The following is a 25,157-nucleotide window of genomic DNA, read 5'->3' as shown; positions in this document are numbered from 1 at the left end:
AAAACAGTATATATAGTGGTGCTTTATGTTTATATTCTAGGGTGTGTCTTTATATTTTTAATATTGTTATATCACTAACATGCCTTATTAGTGGTTCTTAATACAAAACAAAACTAATGAGAAACTCATTGTTTGTTGCATGCATCTTTTTTTATTTGAATGTACAAAGTGAATACAGTACATAAAAAATAGAGCAGATTTTTCTAAAAAGTCAGCAAGGTTTGAAAGCCATAAATGTAAAATTTTGTATGTCCTCAGAGCTCTTTTTCTGGGGCATAATCCATATTAAAATAAATTTCTAAGTACTAGAGATTTTAACAAGCTTAAACTCTACTTTTATATATAGTATGTATTTACTTAGGAAGATGTTTCAAATAATTTTACCATTTTCAATTTAGTACAGTGGTTAAAGCATCAGGCTAGAAACTGCCTTGGGCACAAAGCCACCTCGCCAACCTGGGATCAGTCAACTTTGCTTCAGCCCCTATGAAGAGGCAATGGCAAACAATTTCTGAAATTTTACCAAAATTACAGGGATTAGGCAGCTGCCAGGAGTCAAGACTAATTCAAATCACAAACAGCAAAGCAAAATTTCAAATTGTATAGGAGCCACCAGTTTCCTAAAGTTGATCCTTGTTTCATTAATGCTGGTAAATGTTTGCATTCTAACAATCACAAATTATGTTTGGCAATGAGATTTATTCCAGTATGTCGAGCAATCCAATCATAGTAGTGTGCCACTTTTGTATAAACACCAGGATGTCCCCTTTCACCACAGTTTTCACCCCAGCTCACAATACCCCAAAGATATCCCACATTGTTAGAGTCAAAACAAACCAAAGGTCCTCCTGAATCACCTTTACAGGCATCTACAGAACCATCATCCGTACCTGAAATAAGAAAAACAAAAAAAGTTGCCTGTGAACATTATTCATTTTATATTTTTAAACAGAATTTCACATATTTGCTGGTCATCCACTGAAAACATACTACTGCGTATATGCAGTGTATTAGTTGTATGCCATGATTTATAACAATCATACCACTCTATAAGGCCATAATACCACTCTATAAGGCCCTGGTCAGACCGCACGTGGAGTATTGCATCCAGTTCTGGTCACCACACTTCAAAAAAGATATAGAGACTCTAGAAAGGGTGCAGAAAAGAGCAACTAAAATGATAAAGGGACTAGAGACCAGGTCATACGAAGAAAGGTTGCTGAAACTGGGCATGGATAGTCTAGTAAAAAGAAGGGCTAGGGGGGGACACGATAGCTGTATACAGGTACTTAAGGGGTTGCCATGGAGAGGAGGGGGACACACTGTTTTCCAGGGCACCAGAGGGCTGGACAAGGAACAACGGTTGGAAACTGACCAAGGAAAGATTCAACCTGGAGATAAGAAAGAATTTCCTGACAGTGAGAGCGATCAACCAGTGGAACCGCCTGCCAGCGGAGGTTGTGTACTCCCCAACTTTGGACACTTTCAAGAGGAGATTGGACTGCCATTTGGCTGGGGAGATGTAGGATTTCCTGCTCAGGCAGGGGGTTGAACTTGATGACCTATAAGGTCCCTTTCAACTCTAATAATAAATAAATAAATAAAAATAATCTAAAGTATTTGTAATTCATTCAGTTAAACTATTTGTATCACTCATTTTATTATTTTACTTTATTATTGTTTGAGATTTACACTTTGTCTTTCCTCCAGGAATTCAAGGTATATACAAAAGATTCCTTTTTCCTGTTTTTGCCACAACCAACCCTCCTGTGAGGTATTGAGAGGTTATGATTGAATTGATAGTAATTGATTCAATGTCATTGTTAAGATTCTATGGCTGGAGAATGGTCAATGCTGCAGTGGCACGGTAAACTTGAACTCAGATCTCAAATCCCTAGTTCAATATGTGAACCTTAATTCTATACTAAATCAAAACAATGTCAATCTGGAAGAAAACCCAAATTCTTCCTCCAAAAAATGTTTTAAATTACCTATCCATAATTGGTTTGTGATGGCTGAGAAAGGGTTGCATCCTAGATTGGGATGATATATGTAATACAGTGTTCCCTCGATTTTCGCGGGGGATGCATTCTGAGACCGCCCGCGAAAGTCGAATTTCCGCGAAGTAGAGATGCAGAAGTAAATACACCATTTTTGGCTATGGACAGTATCACAAGCCATCCCTTAACACTTTAAACCCCTAAATTACCATTTCCCATTCCGTTAACAACAATTTACTCACCATTATTATTGGTATTCACCATTGAATAAGACACTTAGTAATCCTGATATTTATAAACATAATTATTTATGAATAATAATTATTTTTTTTGTTATTTATTTGCAAAAATTATTAGTTTGGCGATGATGTATGATGTCATCGGGTGGGAAAAACCATGGTATAGAAAAAAACCTGCGAAGTATTTTTTAATTAATATTTTTTGAAAAACCATGGTATAGGCTATTCGCGAAGTTTGAACTCGCGAAAATCGAGGGAACACTGTATTGAAATTTTCGATCGGAGACCAACATTTGATGGCCCATTCTATTAGGTAATTGTATCAGAATATAAGTAAGAATGATACATTTCATGCTCACCAGCACATTCCATTCCACTGTAAAATCGATTCTTGTAGATTTCTGAACAGTTATCCATTAGATTAATATAACCCCACTTAAGAACATATTGCCTTGTGGATTCTAAACAAGAAGTGGGAAAGAGTCAGATAAATCAATACCAAAGCTTAATTACAAAAATATTTCCAGCAGGTTGTCAAATCTTTCTTATGTTTTAAAATTCAAATTGACTTAATTGATCCAATTCTTTTTGTGACAGTAATTAATTTAAAAAAAAAATCATGTATGCTTTTTTTCAAAATTGTAAGGCATTTCTTTTCATCCTATTTTAGAATATTACATTTTGCACTTCCTTCCTTCCTCCCTCCCTCCCACCCTCCCTCCCTCCCTCCCTCCCTCACTCACTCACTCACTCACTCACTCTTCTTATGTCAGTTTCTAGGCCGCCCTTCTCCTGATGGACTAACGGTGGCATACAAGGTTAAAACGGAAATACAAAGTTCAAAACCCCAGAATTAAAAAAGACTCTCATCCATCATTCATTCATAGCTAGTGGCCAGAGCAATACAGTATGCTGTCGCTCAATGACCTCAGACCTGCTGGCAAAGCCATGTTTTTAAGGCCTTTCAAAAGGCCAGGAAGGTGGGGACAGTGTGAATTTCCGAGGGGAGTTGGTTTCAGAGGACCGGAGCTGCCACAGAAAAGGCCCATCCCCACAGTCCCGCCAGCCGGCACTGTTTGGCTACAGTCAAGTTTGGAGGGTTTACTTTTAGTTTGTATCTGTTATGTGGTTGTGTATTGTTGTGGTAGTCATAACTTCAAACAGTAGCCAGATATTAAGTGAAGACTACTTGTACCTAGTAAATTTTATTTATTTCATCACCCATCTTACATCAAACTCGAGATGATTCCCAATCAACAATTACAACATTGCCAATAAAAGGTCCACCGTATTTTTAGGTCACCAAATGGAACCTAGATAGCCACTGGGGTTTAGATAGGTGCTAACCTATCTAAACGATTGACTTCTCCAGGTTCCTAAGAGGTCAGTAAGGGGTGTACATAACTGCGCCAGTGTGCCTTTCGTCTCCTGTCCAATTGCCTTTCCTTTATCTCATATATCTTTTCTTCCTTTCATATATCTTCTCCTCTATTTTTATATCTTTTCTTCTATCCTTTTCTTTATATATATTACTACATGTCTATTCTCTTCAATATGTATTGTGTATTGGACAAATAAATAAATAAATAAATAATCTATGTGCATATTCGCTCCAAAGAAAACATTCTTATAGTCTCACCAAATAGTAAGCATTAATTACCTGCATCAAGTCCCCAGCCAGATACTTTACACTGTTGACCACCTTTGAACATATATTGTGACCAGGGAACACATATTGGCACAGTATCAGGTGGAGAACATGGAGTCCCTGGGTTTTTCGTCTTCATCTCCAGCAAAGCAATATCATTTTGATACGTTTTGGAGTTATATTTATCATGTATTATCATGTCCTTTAAAGAATATGTTTCTATCCTGCTATCGAACCTTAATGAGTCTAATATCCCTGTCCAAACCTTATAAACATGGAGACGGCTCTTCCTAGCAAACAGGAAAAGGAAAAAAAAAGAGGGGAAGGGAAATATTGTTTAAAATATGACTTGATATGAAAGTAAATCTGGCTCCAATTAGATTTTGAGTTGACTAAGAAATGGTTTTATGTTCTGCCGGGCTCTATGGTAAGAGTCACCCGAAAATTCAAGGGTACACACACACTTGAAAGTTCAAAAACAATGTTCTTTATCAAAAAAATTCAAAAGAAACAAAGCACCCTTTTTGTATTGCAAAGAGCACTCGTCCCCAAACAATCTGGTAGTCTGTACAATCCCCTTAATCAGTCTGTAAGTACTTAGCTAGCAGCTGTGATGAAACGTCACAGCCCTTCTTCTTCCACGAAGTGAAATACACACACACTTTGCTCTGCTTTGGTTTCAAAGTCGTGAAAAATCAACAAAGTCCGGAAACAGCAAGGCACAGTCCTGAAGAACAACAATCAGATAATCTTCCACAATGGCCCAAGCCAGCACGCTGCTATTTATATCAGCAGCTCTAATTACTGGAGCCCCACCCAAACACAGGTGGCCTCTCTTATCTCCTGTAATATTTCTTCAATTGGTCTCTTCTATGCATAACTCTGCGCATGCGTGGGTCTAACACTTCTTCATCCGAATCGACCGAAGATAATGGAGATTGGCTTCCTGGACTGTGTGCCAAGCCCCCCTCTTCCAAATCACCCCCACCTTCTTCTTCGTCCGAGGAAACTGCACTACCTGACTCTGTCGGCAATAAAACAGGCCTATGACATGTTGATGTTTCCCCTGCATCCACCTCCACATTCCTTGGGGCAGGAGCTGGGCCAGAGCCAACCACAACAGTTTTATATAGTTATTTTCCACTTTTAGAGAGATGCTTTACCCAATTGATGGGAAGGCCGATTCTTAGTAAACATGAAAGAAAATCCCCCACAATAGGAATACTTTGATCAGAGATGGGTTCCTCCCAGTTCGGACCGGTTTGCCCAAACCAATAGCGACTTCCTGGTGACATCACAATGATGTCATGGAACCAGTCCATGGGCACCACCATCTTTTTAGTAGTAAAAATTATTATTATTGTTATTTTAATTAATTTTTTTAAAATATTTTTTCTTCTGAGCATGTAAAGAAGCCAAATTTCCAGCACTGTGCTAGCGGTCACCATCTTGTTATTGGCTTTTAAAAAATATCGGACCTTTTGGCACTGCACATGTGTCCTTGTGCTAGGCGCATCTATGCAGCACGGGAGGAAGCGAACCAGCAGCTAGGTAAGTTAGAACCCATCCCTCACTTTGATGGTAGATTCAATGAGCCAAAGTTGTGGTGAGCTCTTCCTTTGCTGAATGTATTCAAGTGGAGGCTACATGACCTTCTATTAGGAGTAATTAATTTGGATTCCTGGACTAAGAAAAAGAGTAGAATAGTGTGGACATTTTACCCTTTTCAACTTCGTGAATTCAGGATTTTATAGATATTTTTATCAATATTTCTAACATTCATTAGAGAGTTTGTATTTAGTCACTTCTGAAGTACTACCAGAGCACTCAATGCTCTAGGTCAGAGGTGGGGAACTATGGTCCTTTTATGACTTGTGGACTTCAACTCCCAGAATTGTGGGAGTTGAAGTCTCCAACAAATCATTAAAGGGCCATAATTCCCCAGTCCTTCTCTATGGGTATGTGCATATAAGTAAGGATTTGTACACAGATGCTTTAAACGCAAGCACCCTTATCTGTGTCTCTACTTGTCTAATCCCACAAGCACTATATACTGAACTTTGAGATGGCTTTCCTGCCTCTATCCCACATTCAACTACAACTCTACATCATCCAAAGGACCTTGAAAGTACCATATTTTTCGGAGTATAAGAACGCACTGGAGTATAAGACGCACCGTAGAGGAAAGAATCTGCTTACCAGATTCTTCTGGCAAGCGTCTTTAGTCTGCTCAACTTCAGCACATTATTTTATCTCCCGGTTAGAGCTTTAAAAAAACTTTATTCAGAGAGAGTAACAATGAAAGAGCTTGTAAGCAGGTAAGAACTGGGAACATTGTTAGCACTTATTTTGTATTTGTATTTGTATTTTGTATTTATTAGATTTGTATGCCGCCCCTCTCCGAAGACTCGAGGCGGCTAACAACAATATAAAAAGACAATGTAAACAAATCTAATATTAAAAATAATTGGTAAGGGCTGGAAAGAAACATTCGAAGCAAGTAGAGCAATGAAAAAAAAACCCTACAAAAACGGGGTTTGGAAAACATTCTCCGCAGAGAATAACAATGAAAGAGCTTGCACCTAGTTAGGGTTGAAATAAAAAAGCTTTGGGGAAAAAAGCTACATTCAGAGTATAAGACCCACCCAAATTCTCAGCCTCTTTTAGGGAGGAAAAAGGTGTGTCTTATACTTCGAAAAATATAGTAGGTCCACAAGTTAAAAGCAAATATGAACAGCCATACCTTCTTCCTCTGAAACTAGAGGTGGGATTTAGTGGTTCTGACCAGTTCTAGAGAACCAGTAGTGGAAATTTTGAGTAGTTTGGACAACCAGTAAATACTACCTATGATTCCCCCTCCCCCAATCTATTCTCTGTCTCCCGAGTCCCATCCGATCGAGAGGAAATGGGAATTTTGCAGTAACCTTCCCCTGGAGTGGTGCGGGAATGGAGTTTTTACAATATCATTTACCTGCCAATCCCACAAAGCTATGCCCACCAAGCCACACCCACAGAACCAGTAGTAAAAATTTGTGAATCCCACCACTGTCCCAAATACATGTTACAAGCAGAATTTGATACTCTATTATTACATTTCCAGAACCACGTAAGTAACTTTGAATATATTTCTTAAAGAAACTTTCGTAAATAACAATAGTTGGGCTGTCATGGTTTCAGTATAAGATTTTTATCTGAAGTTCCTATATTCCTTTAATCATCACTATAAGAAAGTCCCAATCAGCTTAATTTAAAATTTTAAGGAGTTATAACCCTTAGTCGTTTCAAGAAGGGCAGCATAGAAATCAGATAGATAGATAGATAGATAAGATAGATAGATAGATAGATAGATAGATAGATAGATAGATAGATAGATAGATAGATAGATAGATAATACCGGTAATTCAGAAGGTCTCCTACCGAACACAGTGTGCAGCGGTCAAAATCCAACAGCCTCCAATGTACGTCCCACCACAGTTCACTGTATGCCCTTCGCCTCTAAGGGCCACTTGCCAAGGAAATTCAAGCTATTAAAAAGGGGTAGAAAGACCACAGAAAATCAATGTAACTATCTGGATTATTACAGATACACTTTTAATAATCAGAAAAGTTTTTGATAAAAACGTACATATATATATTCTATATATATGTAAATATACATTCTATATTTACAGCAGCACGAAGCTTATAACTTCGGTCTTGGTATATTCGGGTTTCTTCCCGTGTAGGATTTGGAAATTTCTGGCGACGTTTCGACGAGGTCCCACTCGTCATCTTCATGCTGGTGCTTCTGTCCTTGTTCGTCATATGATTCGACACAAAACTATGTAACCCTTCCCTGGTGCAGAGCTGAAGGGATTGGATACTGTAGCCTAGAGGAAAATTCTCTGCCTTACAAGGCAAAGGTTGCAGGTTCAAGTCCCAGTGGGTATGGCTAGCTGATGATGCCAAAATAAGGCCGAGATAGATCTATCCTAGCCTCCCTTAATTTTCAAATTCAGCAAAAAAACACGTGACACACACACACACATATATATCACATGTTTTTTTGCTGAATTTGAAAATTAAGGGAGACTATATATACCCAACAATCTCTTACAATTTATCCATCAGTGGATTTATTTAATCTACAAGGACAGCAAAGTTGTAGAATAAATACCAATTCTCCAAATATTACAGAACATTAATTTTACTTGTGCTGTCCATTCTGGCTCTCTATTTTAGAGAAAGAGAGAAGAGAGAAATAAGAAAACAGGGATCTAAAGATTGAAACTATAACAGGCAACTGGTCTTTCTTGTTTTCTTCTTTTCAAGACATTCTGTTTCTCATCCAAGCAGCTTCTTCAGCTCTGACAGCAGTAGCGGCTTCCTACCAGTACAGTTGATGCAATCACACCATTCATGAAGTACATGTGAGAGATTTTATTATGTATTATTATTATTATTTATTAGATTTGTATGCCGCCCCTCTCCATAGACTCGGGTTTTTTGCTTCGGCGCATGCGCGTAAGCAAAAAAGTCACTGAAATCTCATGCACGTGCTTGTCCCCTTGGAAGATATTGCAGAAACAAAATGTCGCTCGGATACGCACACATGCACACCAGAGATGTGAAGCTATGCACGCAGCACACTGGGAGCAGCATGAGCGGCAACCCCTGCTTGCCTGACAAGATGGCGGAGGGATTTATATTCCTTGCAGACAACTTGTAAGAACCCCCTAAAAGAATGCAAGTTACCAGCTGTCTCCTGAAAAAGCACCATCGGGTCAGCCATGACCTGGATGACTGAGAATCTCTAAAGACTTTTATAACGTGATAATTAACTACTTGTTATAGTCTCCAGATTTTCTCTTTTCGAACGATTATTAGATTACAGGTAGTCCTCGGCTTATGAACAAACCTGAGCCCAAAATACAGTGGTACCTCTACCTAAGAATGCCTCTACTTACAAACTTTTCTAGATAAGAACCAGTGTTCAAGATTTTTTTGCCTCTTCTGAAGACACATTTTCCACTTACAAACCCGAGCCTCCGAAACTGTAACTGGAAAAGGCAGGGAGAAGCCTCTGTGGGGCCTCTCTAGGAATCTCCTGGGAGGAAACAGGGCCGGAAAAGGCAGGGAGAAACCTCTGTGGGGCCTCTCTAGGAATCTCCTGGGAGGAAATAGGGCCGGAAAAGGAAGGGAGAAGCCTCTGTGGGGCCTCTCTAGGAATCTCCTGGGAGGAAACAGGGCTGGAAAAAGTGGGGAGAAGCCTCTGTGGGGCCTCTAGGAATCTCCTGGGAGGAAACAGGGCTTGAAAAAGTGGGGAGAAGCCTCTGTGGGGCCTCTCTAGGAATCTCCTGGGAGGAAACAGGGCCGGAAAAGGCAGGGAGAAGCCTCCATGGGACCTCTCTAGGAATCTCCTAGGAGGAAACAGGGCCTCCGCCCTCCCTGTGGTTTCACCAATCGCACATATTATTTGCTTTTACATTGATTCCTATTGGAAAAATTGCTTCTTCTTACAAATTTTTCTACTTAAGAACCTGGTCATGGAACGAATGAAGTTCGTAAGTAGAGGTACCACTTTATCCCTTACTAAGAGAGACCGTGAATGGATTTTGCCCCATTTTACGACTTTGCTGGCCACAGTTGTTAAGCGATCCACTGCAGTTGTGAACAGATAGTTCAATGGTTATTAAGCGAATCCGGGCTTACTTTGTTTCTGAGAGGGTTGCAAAAGGTGATTGCATGACCCCGGGACACTACAACTGTCAAAAAACGAGCCAGTTGCCAACCATCCAAATTTTGATCACATAACCACGAGAATGCTGCAACAGTTGTAACAGTGGTGAAATGCTACTGTTATGCCCCAGTATGGGTATACCGGTAGCGGCAGCCACTGGTGGTTTGAAGAACCGGTGGTGGCAGTAGCACAAGGCACCTCCCGCTCTCCCGGACATCACAATTCCCTTCTTTTTTACACTCTGCGCATGAGTAAAGCTTTCTGCTTATGCACAGAGAGTGAAAAAACACGCACTTCCGAACCGGTAGGGAAGGGAAGTAGATTTCACCGCTGAGTTGTAAATGTGAAAAAGGGTCATAAATCACTTTTTTCAATTGCCATTGTAATTTCAACTGGTCACTAAATGAATAGTTGTAGTGCGGACTACCTGTATTGTACCCTTTTGCATTTACCGGTTGTGCAGTAAATCCACCAATGATTCTCTTCCGGCGAGTAACAGTGTGGTTTCTAATGCCGCAAGATACTCCAGGAAGTAAAGTCTTTATCCTTTTTCTTTCTTTAATAAAACAAATAAGCAGTGTCATAACTCTCATACGCTAAGGTTTTTTTAATGCCTTTATTATTAAAGATATAATATTAGCTATTTCCACAATTCTTTTTAATTTTAGAGGGTTATCCTACATGTCCATTGTAAATCAATATGGTAAGTTTTTAATGAGAAGTGGAAAAATTGAGTTATGTTCAGAGCCACTTTAAGAATAGATATTTCAGTTTAGCAAATTGCTTTACATTCAACTGATGTACATAACCCTACTTGAACATAGTCATATCCCCAGAATTTAAAAATGTGAAAAAAGAAATGATTAATTTTAAAATATGAGGTTTTATACTAATTTATCTCCACGTTTACCTTCATCCATGGACTCTCTAACTTGATTTGAGTCTTCTGCAAGAAAATAAAAACATTACAATTAACTTGAAAGTATTGGAAAAGAAATTTCCCTAATAGAGAATATACATAAATTGTTTTAATTGAACAATTACTTGTTCACAGTAAACTGTTCCATTTATGTGGCTTTTCTGGGCTTTTTGATATTTATTTATTGGACTTTGATGCCACCCCCTCTCCGAGGACTTGGGGCGGCTCCCAACATATAATAAAACAATGTATAGCATTTCAGATCCAATTAATTAAATATAATTTTTTTTAAAAACCAAAACCATTAAAAACAGTCATTCCCATTCAATCAACTTTCTCTCGGCACATTCATTGGCCAGGGGGCAAGAATCTAATGGCCCCAACCATGGTGGCATAAATGAGTCTACAGACTCTTACGGAAGGCAAGGAGGGTGGGGGCAGGATGAATCTCCGGGGGAGCTGGTTCCAGAGGGCTGGGGCCCCCACAGAGAAGGCTCTTCTCCTAGGCCCTGCCAACTGACATTGCCTAGTTGACGGGACCTGGAGAAGGCCGACTCTCTGGGACCTGACCGGTCGCTGGGATTCATGCCGCAGAAGGCGGTCCCGTAGGTATTCTGGCCTGATGCCATATAGGGTTTTATAGGTCATAACCCTACATACAACCCTACAATGCCCTACATGGCATTGGGCCAGAATACATCTGGAACCGCCTTCTACCGCACGAATCCCAGCGGCCGATAAGGTCCCAGAGTTGGCCTTCTCCGGGTCCCGTCGACAAAACAATGTCGTTTGGTGGGCCCCAGGGGAAGAGCCTTCTCTGTGGTGGCCCCAGCCCTCTGGAATCAACTCCCTCCAGAGATTAGAACAGCCCCCACCCTCGTCTTTCGCAAGTTATTCAAGACCCACCTTTATCGCCAGGCATGGGGAAGTTAAGATATTCCTTCCCCCTAGGCCATTACAAGTTATGCATGGTAGGTTTGTGTGTATGTTTGGCTTTTATAACAAGGGTTTTTAGTTGTTTTATTAATTGGATTGTTACATGTTGTTTTTTTCATTGTTGTTAGCCACCCCCAGTTTGCGGAGAGGGGCGGCATACAAATCCAATAAATAATAATAATAACAAACACTTTGAATTGCTTCCAGAAACCAATTGGCAGCCAATGCATTTAATAATTAGAGTTGGTCTCCACTTGCACATAACATCTGTTTTTAAAAAACCTAAAGGTAAAGTAGTGGATTAAGACTGCAGCAGAGTATCATCTGCTGAGATTGTTGCTAGGATTGCAGTAGACTAGAACAGAGGAGTCTATAATCTTGGCAACTTTAAGCCTGGCGGACTTCAATTCCTAGAATTCCCCAGCCAGCAAAACTCTGTTGAAGTGTGCCAGGCTTAAAGTTGCCAAGGTTGGAGACTCTCTGGGCCAGAAGTTCACATAATTAAATATCTCCTTGTGTAGAATGTTAATACCTTCTTTGAATCCTTATTGGGTTTTCAGCATTACAAGTACAGTGATACCTCGTCTTACAAACGCCTCGTCATACAAACTTTTCGAGATACAAACCTGGGGTTTAAGATTTTTTTGCCTCTTCTTACAAACTATTTTTACCTTACAAACCCAAGCCGCCGCCACTGATGCCCTGCCTCCAGACTTCTGTTGCCAGCGAAGCGCCTATTTTTGCGCTGCTGGGATTCCCCTGAGGCTCCCCTCTATGGGAAACACCACCTCTGGACTTCCATGTTTTTGTGATGCTGCAGGGGAATCCCAGCAGGGGAATCCCAGCAACGCAAAACGGGCACTTCGCTGGCAACGGAAGTCCGGAGGTGGGGTTTCCCAGTGAGGGGAGCCTCAGTGAAATCGCAGCAACCCAAAAATACAGAGGTCCGGAAGTGGGGTTTCGAGGACTTTGGTGTTTTTGCGATGCTGCAATTTCACTGATGCTCCCTTCACTGGGAAACCCCACCTCTGGACTTCCGTTGCCAGCAAAGCGCTCATTTTTGCACTGCTGGGATTCCCCTGCAGCATCACAAAAATACGGAAGTCCAGAGGTGGGGTTTCCTATGGAGGGGAACCTCAGGGAAATCCCAGCAGCACAAAAACAGGCACTTCGGCTGTCAAAGGGGGTGAATTTTGGGCTTGCACGCATTAATCGCTTTTCCATTGATTCCTATGGGAAACATTGTTTCGTCTTACAAACTTTTCACCTTAAGAACCTCATCCCGGAACCAATTAAGTTTGTAAGACAAGGTATCACTGTACTTTGATTCTGAAATAGTTTCATCAAATTCAGCCAAACTACCTAAGAGTCTGTGAACAGTAGAGCATATGGAGCTAATGCAGACCTGTTTTTGTCTACCTATTGATGTGTTCACCTTTAAAACACAGGAAGCATAAATACTATTTCCCAATTTATTTGTCCCAATGTAGACAATGAAAGAGCACAAAATTACAGAATGATGATATTTTATTTGTTTGTTTGTTTGTCAAGAGCTATTGGTAGTGTACAAAGAAATAACACTGTTTATATACATGATATTGATACTAATATTAGTATTATCATTAATATATTAATATTATACTACTACTATATTATTATTAATAATAATTTTTAATATTAATTATACAATATTATTATTATTATTATACTAATACTATTACTAACATTATTATTATTATTAATAATAATAATAATATAATATTAATAATAGTATCAGTAAGATATTATCTTTACAGTCTACATTTACTTTTTTCTATGGCCAAATTTACCTTTGTTTCCTTTTCTTCCTTTGGTTTCTATTAAAGTAGAATAATAGTTAACATTTAGGTGAAATTCTTATTATTTGCTTTTTACATCTTATTTAACACCAAAGTATAGTGTCAAAAATATGACCTTGAAAAGTAGATAAAGAAAATTATTGTACAATTAAGGTTCAGTATGAGAGTAATAAAAAATAAACTGCATACAACAAAATTCACGTAGTTATTTTTATGGTATAAAAAGAATATCAATCTTGGATTTTAAAGCCAAAATCTCCACTGTGGGGTGTGTGGGGGTGGGGGTGTACCCTGTTTTTCCTAAAATAAGACATCCCCTGATAATAAGCCCAATTGAGCTTTTCAGTGCATGGCAATAAGGCCAAGCACTTATTTCAGGGTTCAAAAAAATATAAGACAGGGTAAAATTTTATTTTTATAATTATTGCATATGAAATTTATTTTATATGTCTTTTTAAACATATCCAAAGCTCCCTTTCAAGTCAATATTTCCAAGGACACAGATAGAACTTAATAAAAATATTCAGAACAATTTACCCCAGATAACAATCACTTTGTTTCCACCCCCATTAAGTGGTTTCCAACAAAGAGCTAAAATGATAAAGAGGCAATCCCATTTAAGACCAAAACAATAACTAGAGGAATAAAAACATGCAAATAATTTTACCTTCCTTAGTTCCTTCAGTTTTATTACCTAATGAAAACAAACATAAACCAACAAATACATGATTTAAAATGTTAAAAAGTGCAATTTTTATACAAAATTACATACGCAGTCTGGGATGTGAAGTGAACCAGCTTGGTTCAACCCACCTACTAAAATTAGCACCATAAAACTTTTTTTTTTAAAAAGTGATTGTATTCATTCCAAGTAAAATCCCATGTGAGTTATATTAAAATGCATAATATCCCAGCCTTCTGTAATCAGGTTTTCCCCAAACAAAGAAATCTTTGTCAGGTTTTCTTGATCAGTTCTGCATACTTTCAGCCACCGTTGCCCTTGAGAAGTTAGGGAATTTGGACTCTGTGATCAAAACCAGAGATTTCTATAAACCAGAGATTTGGATCTCTAAACCAGTGTTTCCCAACCTTGGCAACTTGAAGATATTTGGACTTCAACTCCCAGAATTCCCCAGCCAGCTGGCTGGGGAATTCTGGGAGTTGAAGTCCAGATATCTTCAAATTGCCAAGGTTGGGAAACACTGCTCTAAACTATGAAATTTATCTGGCCTATTCGCTTCATTACTGATGGTTACTCCACTGACATTCACCTGTGCCTTGTTTCTCCCTTGGGAGCTACTGGTATTTGAAGGACAAGGAGAAACCTAGTGGATGCCCATTGTGATGTCATCCTTCTAGAAAGTCTAATGATAGACCGATGATATACAGGTTGTCCTTGACTTATGGCCATAATAGAGCTCAAAAATTATGTAGCTATGTGAAATATTTGTTGAGTGGGTTCTGCCTCATTTTACAACTTTTCTGGCCATAGTTGTTAAGTGGATCATTGCAATTGTTCAGTGAGTAACCCAGTTGTGCATGGCGGGGCAGCAGGAGGGTTGTGCACATGTGTAGGGCATTGCATTATGAGTGTGGGCACACCCGTGTACCCTTTTGGCACCCGAGCGAAAAAAGGTTCTCCATCACTGCTATACGAAAACCTCTATTATAGGCTACTTTAAATACCCATAATAGCTGATTCTAACCTAATATATCTGAAACTTATTCAAGTGTTTATACCCATGTGAGAAATTACGGTTTTTAGCCTAGCCATAGATAATTTTAGAAAGCAATGCTTACAATTGTGTTCATCTTCTCCTGTTAGACAATCCAATTCATTATTACACACATAGGTGCTTGGAATACACACATCTGAGTTACAATGGAAAGATTTCCTTTTGCAAGCTGTTGGAAAAGAAATAATTATATAGTAAGGAAGGGTTTATTAAAAGTTAGGCCAAATACTATACAATAAATACACATGTTCATATTGAACGGAGACATGTAGAGAAGGAACATACCTTTGCAACATAATTCATCACTTAAATCACCGCAGTCATTCATTCCATCACATGTTCTACTCGAAAGGATACATTTCCCATTGACACAGCGGAATTCTCTGTCTGTGCAATCTGACATGCAGAATTAAAAATAGTTTGTTAATCATGGTGTGGAAAATAAAACAGCTAAATCGAATTACTCCATCATGTTGCCTTTCAAATGTGCTGGAATATTACATAGGTCCCATTACCTTCAGTTAAATGTAGTCCTCAACTTACAACAGTTTGTTTTGTTACTGTTCAAAGTTACACCAGCATTGAAAAAAGTGACATGAACATTTTTCACACAGCCATATCAGCATCTCCATGGTTGCGTATCAAACTTCATGGCATCGGACCAGAATATCTCCGGGACCGCCTTCTGCCGCACGAATCCCAGCGACCGGTTAGGTCCCACAGAGTTGGCCTTCTCCGGGTCACATCGACTAAACAATGTCGTCTGGCGGGACCCAGGGGAAGAGCCTTCTCATTGGCGGCCCCGACTCTCTGGAACCAACTCCCCCCGGATATTAGAGTTGCCCCCACCCTCCTTGCCTTTCGCAAGCTCCTTAAAACCCACCTCTGTCGTCAGGCATGGGGGAATTGAAATTTTCCCTTCCCCCCTAGGCTTATAGAATTTATACATGGTATGCTTGTATGTATGAGTGGTTCTTTAAATTGGGGTTTTTAGATTATTTTTAATATTAGATTTGTTTACATTGTCTTTTTATTGTTGTTAGGCGCCCCGAGTCTTCAGAGAGGGGCAGCATACAAATCTAATAAATAAATAAAATAAATAAATAAAACTTCAGCCACTGACTCATATTTATTATGGTTGCAATGTCCTGGGTTCATGTGATCACTTTTTGCAACCTTCTGACAAGCAAAGTCAATAAGGTATCCAGATTCACTTATTACTAGCTTAAGAACTACAGCAATTCACTTAACAACTATGGGAAGAAAAAGGTCATAAAATGGGGCAAAACTCACTTAACCAATGTCTCACTTAGGAAAAGAAATTTGTGGCTCAATTGTGTTAACACCTCTGGAAAGCACCAGTTAAATTTTAGAGGAGAAAATTGTGAGAGGAAGACCAGTTTCACAATGGAATTATCTAATGGGGGAAGTAGTAACTCATCTTCCTTGAACAAATTTAAGCGAACACTGGAGAGATATCTTTTCATTTTGGCTTGTAGACAGGGGTGGGCTGCTGGCCGGACTGGAGGGTAGGGAACGCAGTGAGATAGAGAAAATGGAGCTCCATCCCAAAGCACCCAATTTGCACTGAAAGATTTTGAAAGAAAATGCAGGGCGTCCTGCACAGTGTGGTAGTAAAAAAATTGGTAGCCCTTCACTGCTTTGAAGGGCAGAAGAGAAGATTGAAGTCATTGACCATAATGCCCTCTTCTAATTCAATCAATTAAGATTCAGACACATCTACTCACAAAACCCCCTACTAAGGCCAGATCATTGCAGCAACTCAAGAATGCTGATTGTCTCTTGACAGGAGGATAACTAAATCCAGGCTGTGTTCAGTTCTGGAGACCTCAGCTACAAAAAGATATTGACAAAATTGAACGGGTCCAAAGACGGGCTACAAGAATGGTGGAAGGTCTTAAGCATAAAACGTATCAGGAAAGACTTAATGGACTCAATCTGTATAGTCTGGAGCAGTGATTTTCAACCTTTTTTGAGCCGCGGCACATTTTTTACATTTGCGAAACCCTGGGGCACACGGAGGGGGGGGGGGCCGGGCTAAAAAAAGTTTGGACAAAAAAATTCTCTCTCTCTCTCTTCCACCCCTTCACTCTATTTCTTTCTCCCTCCCTCTTTCCCTTCCTTCCTTCCTTTCTCTTTCTCTTTCTCTCCATCCCTCTTTCTTTCTCTTCCTTCCTCTCTTTTTTGCTCTCTTTCTCTCTCCCTCCCTACCTCCCTCTATGTCTTTCTCTCTCTCTCTTTCTCTTGTTTTCTCTCTCTCTTGCTTTCTTTCTCTCTCTCTTGTTCTCTTTCTCTCTCTTGCTTTCTTTCTCTCTCTCTCTCTTGCTTTTTTTCTCTCTGGGCTTCGCGGCACACCTGACCATGTCTCGTGGTACACTAGTGTGCCATGGCACACTGGTTGAAAAACACTGGTCTGGAGGACAGAATAGAAAGGGGGGGACATGATCGAAACATTTAAATATGTTAAAGGGTTAAATAAGGTCCAGGAGGGAAGTGTTTTTAATAGGAAAGTGAACACAAGAACAAGGGGACACAATCTGAAGTTAGTCGGGGGAAAGATCAAAAGCAACATGAGAAAATATTATTTTACTGAAAGAGTAGTAGATCCTTGGAACAAACTTCCAGGAGATGTGGTAGATAAATCCACAGTCACTGAATTTAAACATGCCTGGGATAAACATATATCCATCCTAAGATAAAATACAGAAAATAGTATAAGGGCAGACTAGATGGACCATGAGGTCTTTTTCTGCCGTCAGACTTCTATGTTTCTATGTTTCTAACGCAAGAGAGTAAAGAATATATCAATCACTGGAGGGCTGAAAATCATCATTTTGCATTATATTTTACTGCAGACTACTTTTGTCTCTAACTTCAAATTAGAATATCAGAAATGACTAACTATATATATAAATATATTACCAACCTCTCTGTCCTCTACTGCATGTCACCTTAGCCAACAACTTCACAGTGGTCAAACGCATTCTCCTTAAGCCACATTCGGTCAGCCTCGTCTCTATCCCTCTGCAAGTTGCTTTAAGGCATTCAGTGGAATCCAGGTCTTCCTCTGGCTCAATTAATTCTTTGTTATCAGCTCCTCTGTACAAGTCAGCAAAAAATAAAATAAAAAATAAAATCAGATACAGTGATACCTTGTCTTACAAACTTAATTGGTTCCCGGACGAGGTTCTTAAGGTGAAAAGTTTGTAAGACGAAACAATGTTTCCCATAGGAATCAATGGAAAAGTGATTAATGCGTGCAAGCCCAAAATTCACCCCTTTTGCCAGCCGAAGCGCCCATTTTTGCACTGCTGGGATTCCCCTGAGACTCCCCTCGATGGGAAACCCCACCTCCGGACTTCCGTTGCCAGCGAAGCACCTGTTTTTGCACTGCTGGGATTCCCCTGCAGCATCACAAAAACACGGAAGTCCAGAGGTGGGGTTTCCCATGGAAGGGAGCCTCAGGGGAAACCCAGCAGCACAAAAACGGGTGCTTCGCTGGCAACGGAAGTCTGGAGGTGGGGCATCCCAGAGGCGGCGGTGGGTTTGTAAGGTGAAAATAGTTTGTAAGAAGAGGCAAAAAAATCTTAAACCCCGGGTTTGTATCTCGAAAAGTTTGTATGATGAGGCGTTTGTAAGATGAGGTATCACTATATATTCAAATGTTCATGTCCCAGCATTCCGAAATTAGATGAATCACTTAATTACTAAATTTTATTTTTCCACCTGATGAGCAGTACATCTATTATTTATCATTATCTATGATTTAGGGCATTTATCTTATTTAAGATTATCTTACATATCACAGTGGGGAAAAAGAACAATGGGTGCAAAAGAAATGTTTTCCCCAAAAGTAAAATTATCACGAATTTCAATCAAACCTCATCCCCAGACGTAGACAGAATAATGATATGACCAGAGGAAAAAAAGCAGGTGGGAGATGGGGAAGGAAGTTTAAAGAAAGAAATATTGCACATAAAAATGAAAAATGGAGAAAGGGAAGAATAAAACTGGAAATAGATGGTACACAATAGTTGTCGAAGCATGGAACTCATTACCGGACTCCATAGTGTCATCCCCAAACCCCCAACACTTTACCCTTAGATTATCTACGGTTGACCTATCCAGATTCCTAAGAGGTCAGTAAGGGGCGAGTACAAGTGCACTAGAGTGCCTTCCGTCCCCTGTCCTATTGCTCTCCTATATCTCTTATACCTTTCTTCTATTCCTATATCTCTTCTTCTATTCTTCCATTGATATGTTCTATTACTATATCTTCTTTTCTATTATTTCTTAGATATACAATGTTCCCTCAATTTTCGCGGGGGCTGCGTTCCAAGACCGTCCGCGAAAGTCGAATTTCCGCGAAGTAGAGATGCGGAAGTAAATACACTATTTTTGGCTATGAACAGTATCCCAAGCCATCCCTTAACACTTTAAACCCCTAAATTACAATTTCTGATTCCCTTAGCAACCATTTAGATTATTACTCACCATGTTTATTTATTAAAGTTTATTAAAAGAATATTTATTAAAGGTGGTCGAAAGTTTGGTGATGACATATGACGTCATCTGGCGGGAAAAACCGTGGTATAGGGGGAAAACCCGCAAAGTATTTTTTAATTAATATTTTTGAAAAACCGTGATGTACACTTTTTGCGAAGTTCGAACCCGTGAAAATCGAGGGAACACTGTATTTTACTATGAGTATCTCCTCTATAACCTTCATCATGCATTTTACTATGTGTATATTGATATATACAGTATACCCACTAAAACCCACATTGTTTATTGGACAAAATAAATAAATAAATAAAAATAATAAAACAAAAAGATAACTGTAAAGAGAAAGAAAACAAGAATGATCTATTTGGACATTAACAACAACAAATCAGCCTCATGAAGGATATGTGCTACCTTCCAAGTCAAAATATGCAGCAAATATTTTTTTCTTCTATTGAGACCTTGTTATTCAGTAAGTTTAATTGTTTGCTGGCAGGTATTTTATTACTAGGTAACATGATCAGTGCCATTGATGTTAGTAACTGGGTAATGGAATGTTTGCCAACAAGTAATCAGGTTCATAGTGCACAAAGCACTCGGTAATTCAGCAATGTGCTTTGGATATTCTCTTCTTTGGGATTTTATTTTTTTGGTTGTGTTAATAGTTTCTTCTATAAATCACCAATAAAGAACTACTTCTTCCTCATTCACCTGCAGTGAATTATTATTTATTTATTTATTTATTTATTTATTTATTTATTTATTTATTTATTAATTAGTTGGACTTGTATGCCGCCCCTCTCCGAAGACTCGGGGCGGCTCACAACAAATAAAAACAGTCACAACAATCCAATTAACTAAAATATTTAACGATTTAAGAAAAACCCCATGTAATAGCAAACACACACACAAGCATACCATGTATAAATTAACATGCCCAGGGGAGATGTTTAGTTTCCCCATGCCTGACGGCAAAGGTGAGTCTTAAGGAGTTTTCGGAAGGCAGGAAGAGTAGGGGCAGTTCTAATCTCCGGGGGGAGTTGGTTCCAGAGAGCCGGCGCCGCCACAGAGAAGGCTCTTCCCCTGGGACCCGCCAACCGACATTGTTTAGTTGACGGGACCCGGAGAAGGCCCACTCTGTGGGACCTAATCGGTCGCTGGGATTCGTGCGGCAGGAGGCGGTCTCGGAGATATTCTGGTCCGATGCCATGAAGGCTTTAAAGGTCATAACCAACACTTTGAATTGTGACCGGAAATTGATCGGCAGCCAATGCAGACTGCGGAGTGATGGTAAAACATGGGCGTACCTAGGTAAGCCCATGACTGCTCTCACAGCTGCATTCTGCACGATCTGAAGTTTCCGAACACTTTTCAAAGGTAGCCCCATGTAGAGAGCATTACAGTAGTCGAACCTCGAGGTGATGAGGGCATGAGTGACTGTGAGCAATGAGTCCCGGTCCAGATAGGGCCGCAACTGGTGCACCAGGCGAACCTGGGCAAACACCCCCCTCGCCACAGCTGAGAGATGGTTTTCTAATGTGAGCTGTGGATCGAGGAGGACGCCCAAGTTGCGGACTCTCTCTGAGGGGGTCAATAATTCCCCCCCCCAGGGTAATGGACGGACAGATGGAATTGTCCTTGGGAGGCAAAACCCACAGCCACTCCGTCTTATCCGGGTTGAGTTTGAGTCTGTTGACACCCATCCAGGCCCCAACAGCCTCCAGGCATTTGTTTATTATTATTTGAGAGGAAATTATTTGAGAGGAAATTATTTGAGAGGAAAAAATAGAATCAAATAAAATAAGAGGTTTCTCTTTTTTAAAAATATCATGTTTTTCCGAGTTATGTGATTGCTACAAAACATTTATTTGTTCGGGTTGTGGATTGCACATGAATTTAATCACGCATTTCTGCTCTGGTCCCAACTCTTTTTTTCTGACCGTTCCAACTTTTGAATATTGAACTCACTGCAACACACAAGACTGAACGAGGGTCTTGGCCCCACAAAGGTTGCTGATGCTATGTGAAGTAAAGAGACTGAAATTTTATATCTAGATGATAGCTTCACCAGATTGTGCTTTTCTAATGATGTTTGTAAATCTACACATTGGATAAAGCTGATGCATTATATATTTTCATTTATTTTTTAAAGGGAAGATATATAAAGCTGATGCATTATATATTTTCATTTATTTTTTAAAAGGAAGATATTGGAAGGACTACTGTTCTCTAAATAATATTTTATTTAATATTTGTTTTTTTTTTGTGGGCCGAAAATAATCTTATCAAGAAGATTGGTTTTTTGAAAGCCTAATTTGTTCTTATCTTCATTATATTTTGATTTAATTTGTAGGTAATGTAGCCAATCCACTTTAATACCTTTTTCCACGAGTTTTTGTTTAGGGATTAGATCATTATTTTCATTTAACAGTTGGTCGTATGTTATAATTTTGTCAGGGGTTAATGAATTTGGGTATATAATTGCTTCTGTTGGGGATATCCATTTCGGGATACAGAGATAATGGTTTTTTTTAAATGAAGTGCCAGGTGTTAATTAAGGTTTTTCATATGTAGTGTGACCTAAAGTATGTTGGTATTTTACCTATGTCTGCCATCAGACATGTGTGCCACCTGGATTGAAGGTCAAAGCCTTCAAGTGTTAATATTCTAGAGTTTTTTAGTATTATCCATTCTTTCAGTAAATTCACAATTGAGGCATGGTAATATAGTTCCATGTTTGGTCACCTGAATCCACCTCTTGATCTATGGTCTTGTAGGTTTTTGAGTTTTATTCTGGCCTTTTTTTTTTGTCCATATAAATTTGCGAATTTTTGTGTGTAGGTTATTGAAAAAGGTCCTGTTTAATTTAATGGGTGCAGTTTGAAAAAGGTATAAAAATCTAGGGAGTATATTACTTTTAATTACGGCAATTTTCCCCATTATAGAAAGTGGGAGCTTTGACCATCTGGAAAAACCTTTGTCCATTTCATTGATTAACTTATTGTAGTTGTCTTTCTTAATGGTGCTACAATTAGTGGCAATCCATAGTCCTAGGTAATTAACTTTTTATTTAAAATTATTAGCAAAAAAAGTATTTTATTCTATTAAAGTAAAGCCCAAGGGCTGGATCCAGCTCGTGGGGTGTTTAGATCTGACCTGCAGAACTGCCCTGAAAACAGTGAAGAACCAGCCTGCGGTACCTCTGCCAGTGAAAACTAAGCTCAGGAGGGTTACATGAGGCCCTCCTGAGGTCCATTTTGGTTGGCAGAGGATTGGAGGAGGACATCGCAGCCTAAAAGAGAGTTCGCAAGGGCCGCGGGAGGCACTCCCAACTGTGTTTTTACTGGAAGAGAGTTGCAGGAGGGCAAAACAGCTGAAAATAGAGCATAGGAGTCTGTTTTCACTGGCAGAGCACTTGGGCCACCACAGGACCACCCTTAACATGAGTGATGTTGAGATAGTCATGCCCACCCTGGTTCCCCAAAGTCAAACACAACCCTGCTCAATGAAATCAAGTTTGGCACCCCTGTATTAGAGAATCTTACATATCAAAACCAAGATGTCTGCAGATCACGTTGGCTTCAGTCATGGTTAATCCTTTCCCACATATATATGATATATTTGAGTTGTTCAGTTCAACCTGAACAATTCCTTCTGAGCTTGAATTTGTATGACTGAAAAGAACATCAAACTGATCTAGAAAATAAAGCAAAATATATTAATATACATGTTTACACACCTTACCAAAGACAGAGATTGATTTTACAGTGGTAACTCTACTTATGAACTTAATTTGTTCCATGATCAGGTTCTTAAGTAGAAAAGGTTGTAAGAGGCATCCCCCCCCCCCCAGGAATCAATGTAAAAGCAAATAATGCATGTGATTGGGGAAACCACAGGGAGGGTGGAGGCCTTGTTTCCTCCCAGGAGATTCCTAGAGAGGCCCCACGGAGGCTTCTCCCTGCCTTTTCCAGTTACAGTTTTGGAGGCTTGGGTTTGTAAGTGGAAAATGGTTCTTGAGAAAAGGCAAAAAAATCTTGAACACCCGGTTCTTATCTAGAAAAGTTTGTAAGTAGAGGCGTTCTTAGGTAGAGGTATCACTGTATTAACTACAAATTGGCTAATCTACAGCAGTAAGGCACTAATGCTACAGTAAAACAACTTGTTATGTAAATATTTACAAAAATATACATTTGTCAAAAAAAATAAATTCCAGTAGAATATTTTTTTAAAAAAATATGAATTTAGTAGAATTATTTTATTTATTTATTTATTTATTCTTTGTCCAATATACAATACATATGAGAGAGAATAGACATTAGGTAATATATATAAAGATAGGAAGTAAAAAAGAAGAGAAGTGGATAGGAAGAGAATATATATAGAGGAGAGAATATATAAGATAGAAGGGGTAAGGAGAGAGAATTGGACAGGGGACGAAAGGCACATCAGTGCACTTATGTACGCCCCTTACTGGCCTCTGAGGAATCTGGAGAGGTCAATCGTGGAGAGTTATCATCTGATTGTCAAGAGTGAACAGTCCCCATCCCTCCAATTCATTTTAGTAGCCCACTTCTTACAATCCTACTCTTGTATGAGCCATTTATGAAAGAAAACCAGACGTATGAAAGGGAAATATATAGTAATCTCTAGAATTTGGCCCAGAGTGAAACAGAATAACTCAAAGAACCTATCATTAATGAAAATACTTCTACATTGTACTTCGATCTTAAAGCTTGTCTGCTCCTACTAGTGATAGCTGAAAAAGCAGCAGCAACAAGTGGTGGGTTTTTTTTTACCTCCAGGGTTACAAGTGCCCCTGTTCAAAAATTTGCTGTATTTTTGACGACACTCAAAACTTTTGAGTTGACAGTATGTTTGGAAGCTTCTTTTGATATTGGAACAAACTGAAGTGCCATTTCTGGGGCACTGGTAAGGTATTTTACACTGACAGGTTCCTTCTATACACGTCTGCCAAGGTTGACAAAAAACCTTCTCACAAGATCGGTCTGTGTAACTGTTCTTCAAACATTCCTCTATCAAGTAATTTTCTTGCTAGGAAAAAGAATAGAAAACAGAAATTATGAAATTAACTCATTCCCTTAAGATTTTTAAAAATATACTTCACAAGGAAGTTTATTAACCGCTTAAAATGCACCTTAACATATAGTAATGAAAGTCTCTCAACCATTTTAATTAAAATAAAAGCTTACCCCTTGTACATGATGCGACAGGTATAATATAAACAAAAGAACTGATCCTTGTTTCATGATGAAGAACTATCTGCAGACCCAGAAGAGATTCTTGCTCTCAAATCCTCTTAGATGCCTCTGTTTAATTTTTAACTATAAACAAATATTTAAAATATGATAATGAAATGAGGGTAAGTCCCTCTCTACTGTGGTAGTTCCCGAATTCTTGACTCTTTTGAAAAGATTCTTCTCAGTTTCACGCTAAGTCAAAGAAAAGGTAATAATAAAGAAAATGCCAAGTACAAAGGTACTATTTTGTGCTTAATCCTTCAAATCCTGCCTCAACACTTTCATTTTTGCACAGAGGCACTTCCTCATGTGCCTCTGTAGAACAGCCCTAATAGAT

The 25,157-nt window shown here is 39.2% G+C and overlaps 1 protein-coding gene across 2 annotated transcripts; it reads right to left on the bottom strand.

Annotated features, from left to right (window-relative positions):
• Positions 1-131: 131 nt before the first annotated feature.
• Positions 132-25,157, bottom strand: LOC139170528 (complement factor I-like). 2 transcript variants are annotated; one of them, XM_070757884.1, is made up of 14 exons: positions 24,773-25,157; positions 24,359-24,614; positions 23,105-23,255; positions 17,983-18,155; positions 15,321-15,431; positions 15,100-15,204; positions 13,967-13,993; positions 13,291-13,317; positions 10,517-10,552; positions 10,059-10,162; positions 7,305-7,411; positions 3,900-4,177; positions 2,599-2,700; positions 132-890 (listed from the first exon to the last, which is right to left on the bottom strand). In XM_070757884.1, exons 1-14 carry the CDS (start codon positions 24,827-24,829, stop codon positions 673-675), a joined length of 1,752 nt encoding a protein of 583 aa, XP_070613985.1. In that variant the 5' UTR covers positions 24,830-25,157; the 3' UTR covers positions 132-672. The 2 variants fall into 2 exon arrangements, with proteins under 2 accessions (XP_070613985.1, XP_070613986.1); XM_070757885.1 differs by lacking the exon at positions 13,291-13,317 and having other exon boundaries at positions 24,773-25,125.

The sequence above is a fragment of the Erythrolamprus reginae genome, chromosome 7 (genome assembly GCF_031021105.1).
Source record: "Erythrolamprus reginae isolate rEryReg1 chromosome 7, rEryReg1.hap1, whole genome shotgun sequence".
NCBI classification, from domain to species: domain Eukaryota; kingdom Metazoa; phylum Chordata; class Lepidosauria; order Squamata; family Dipsadidae; genus Erythrolamprus; species Erythrolamprus reginae.
This window is presented reverse-complemented; position numbering and strand designations above follow the sequence as displayed.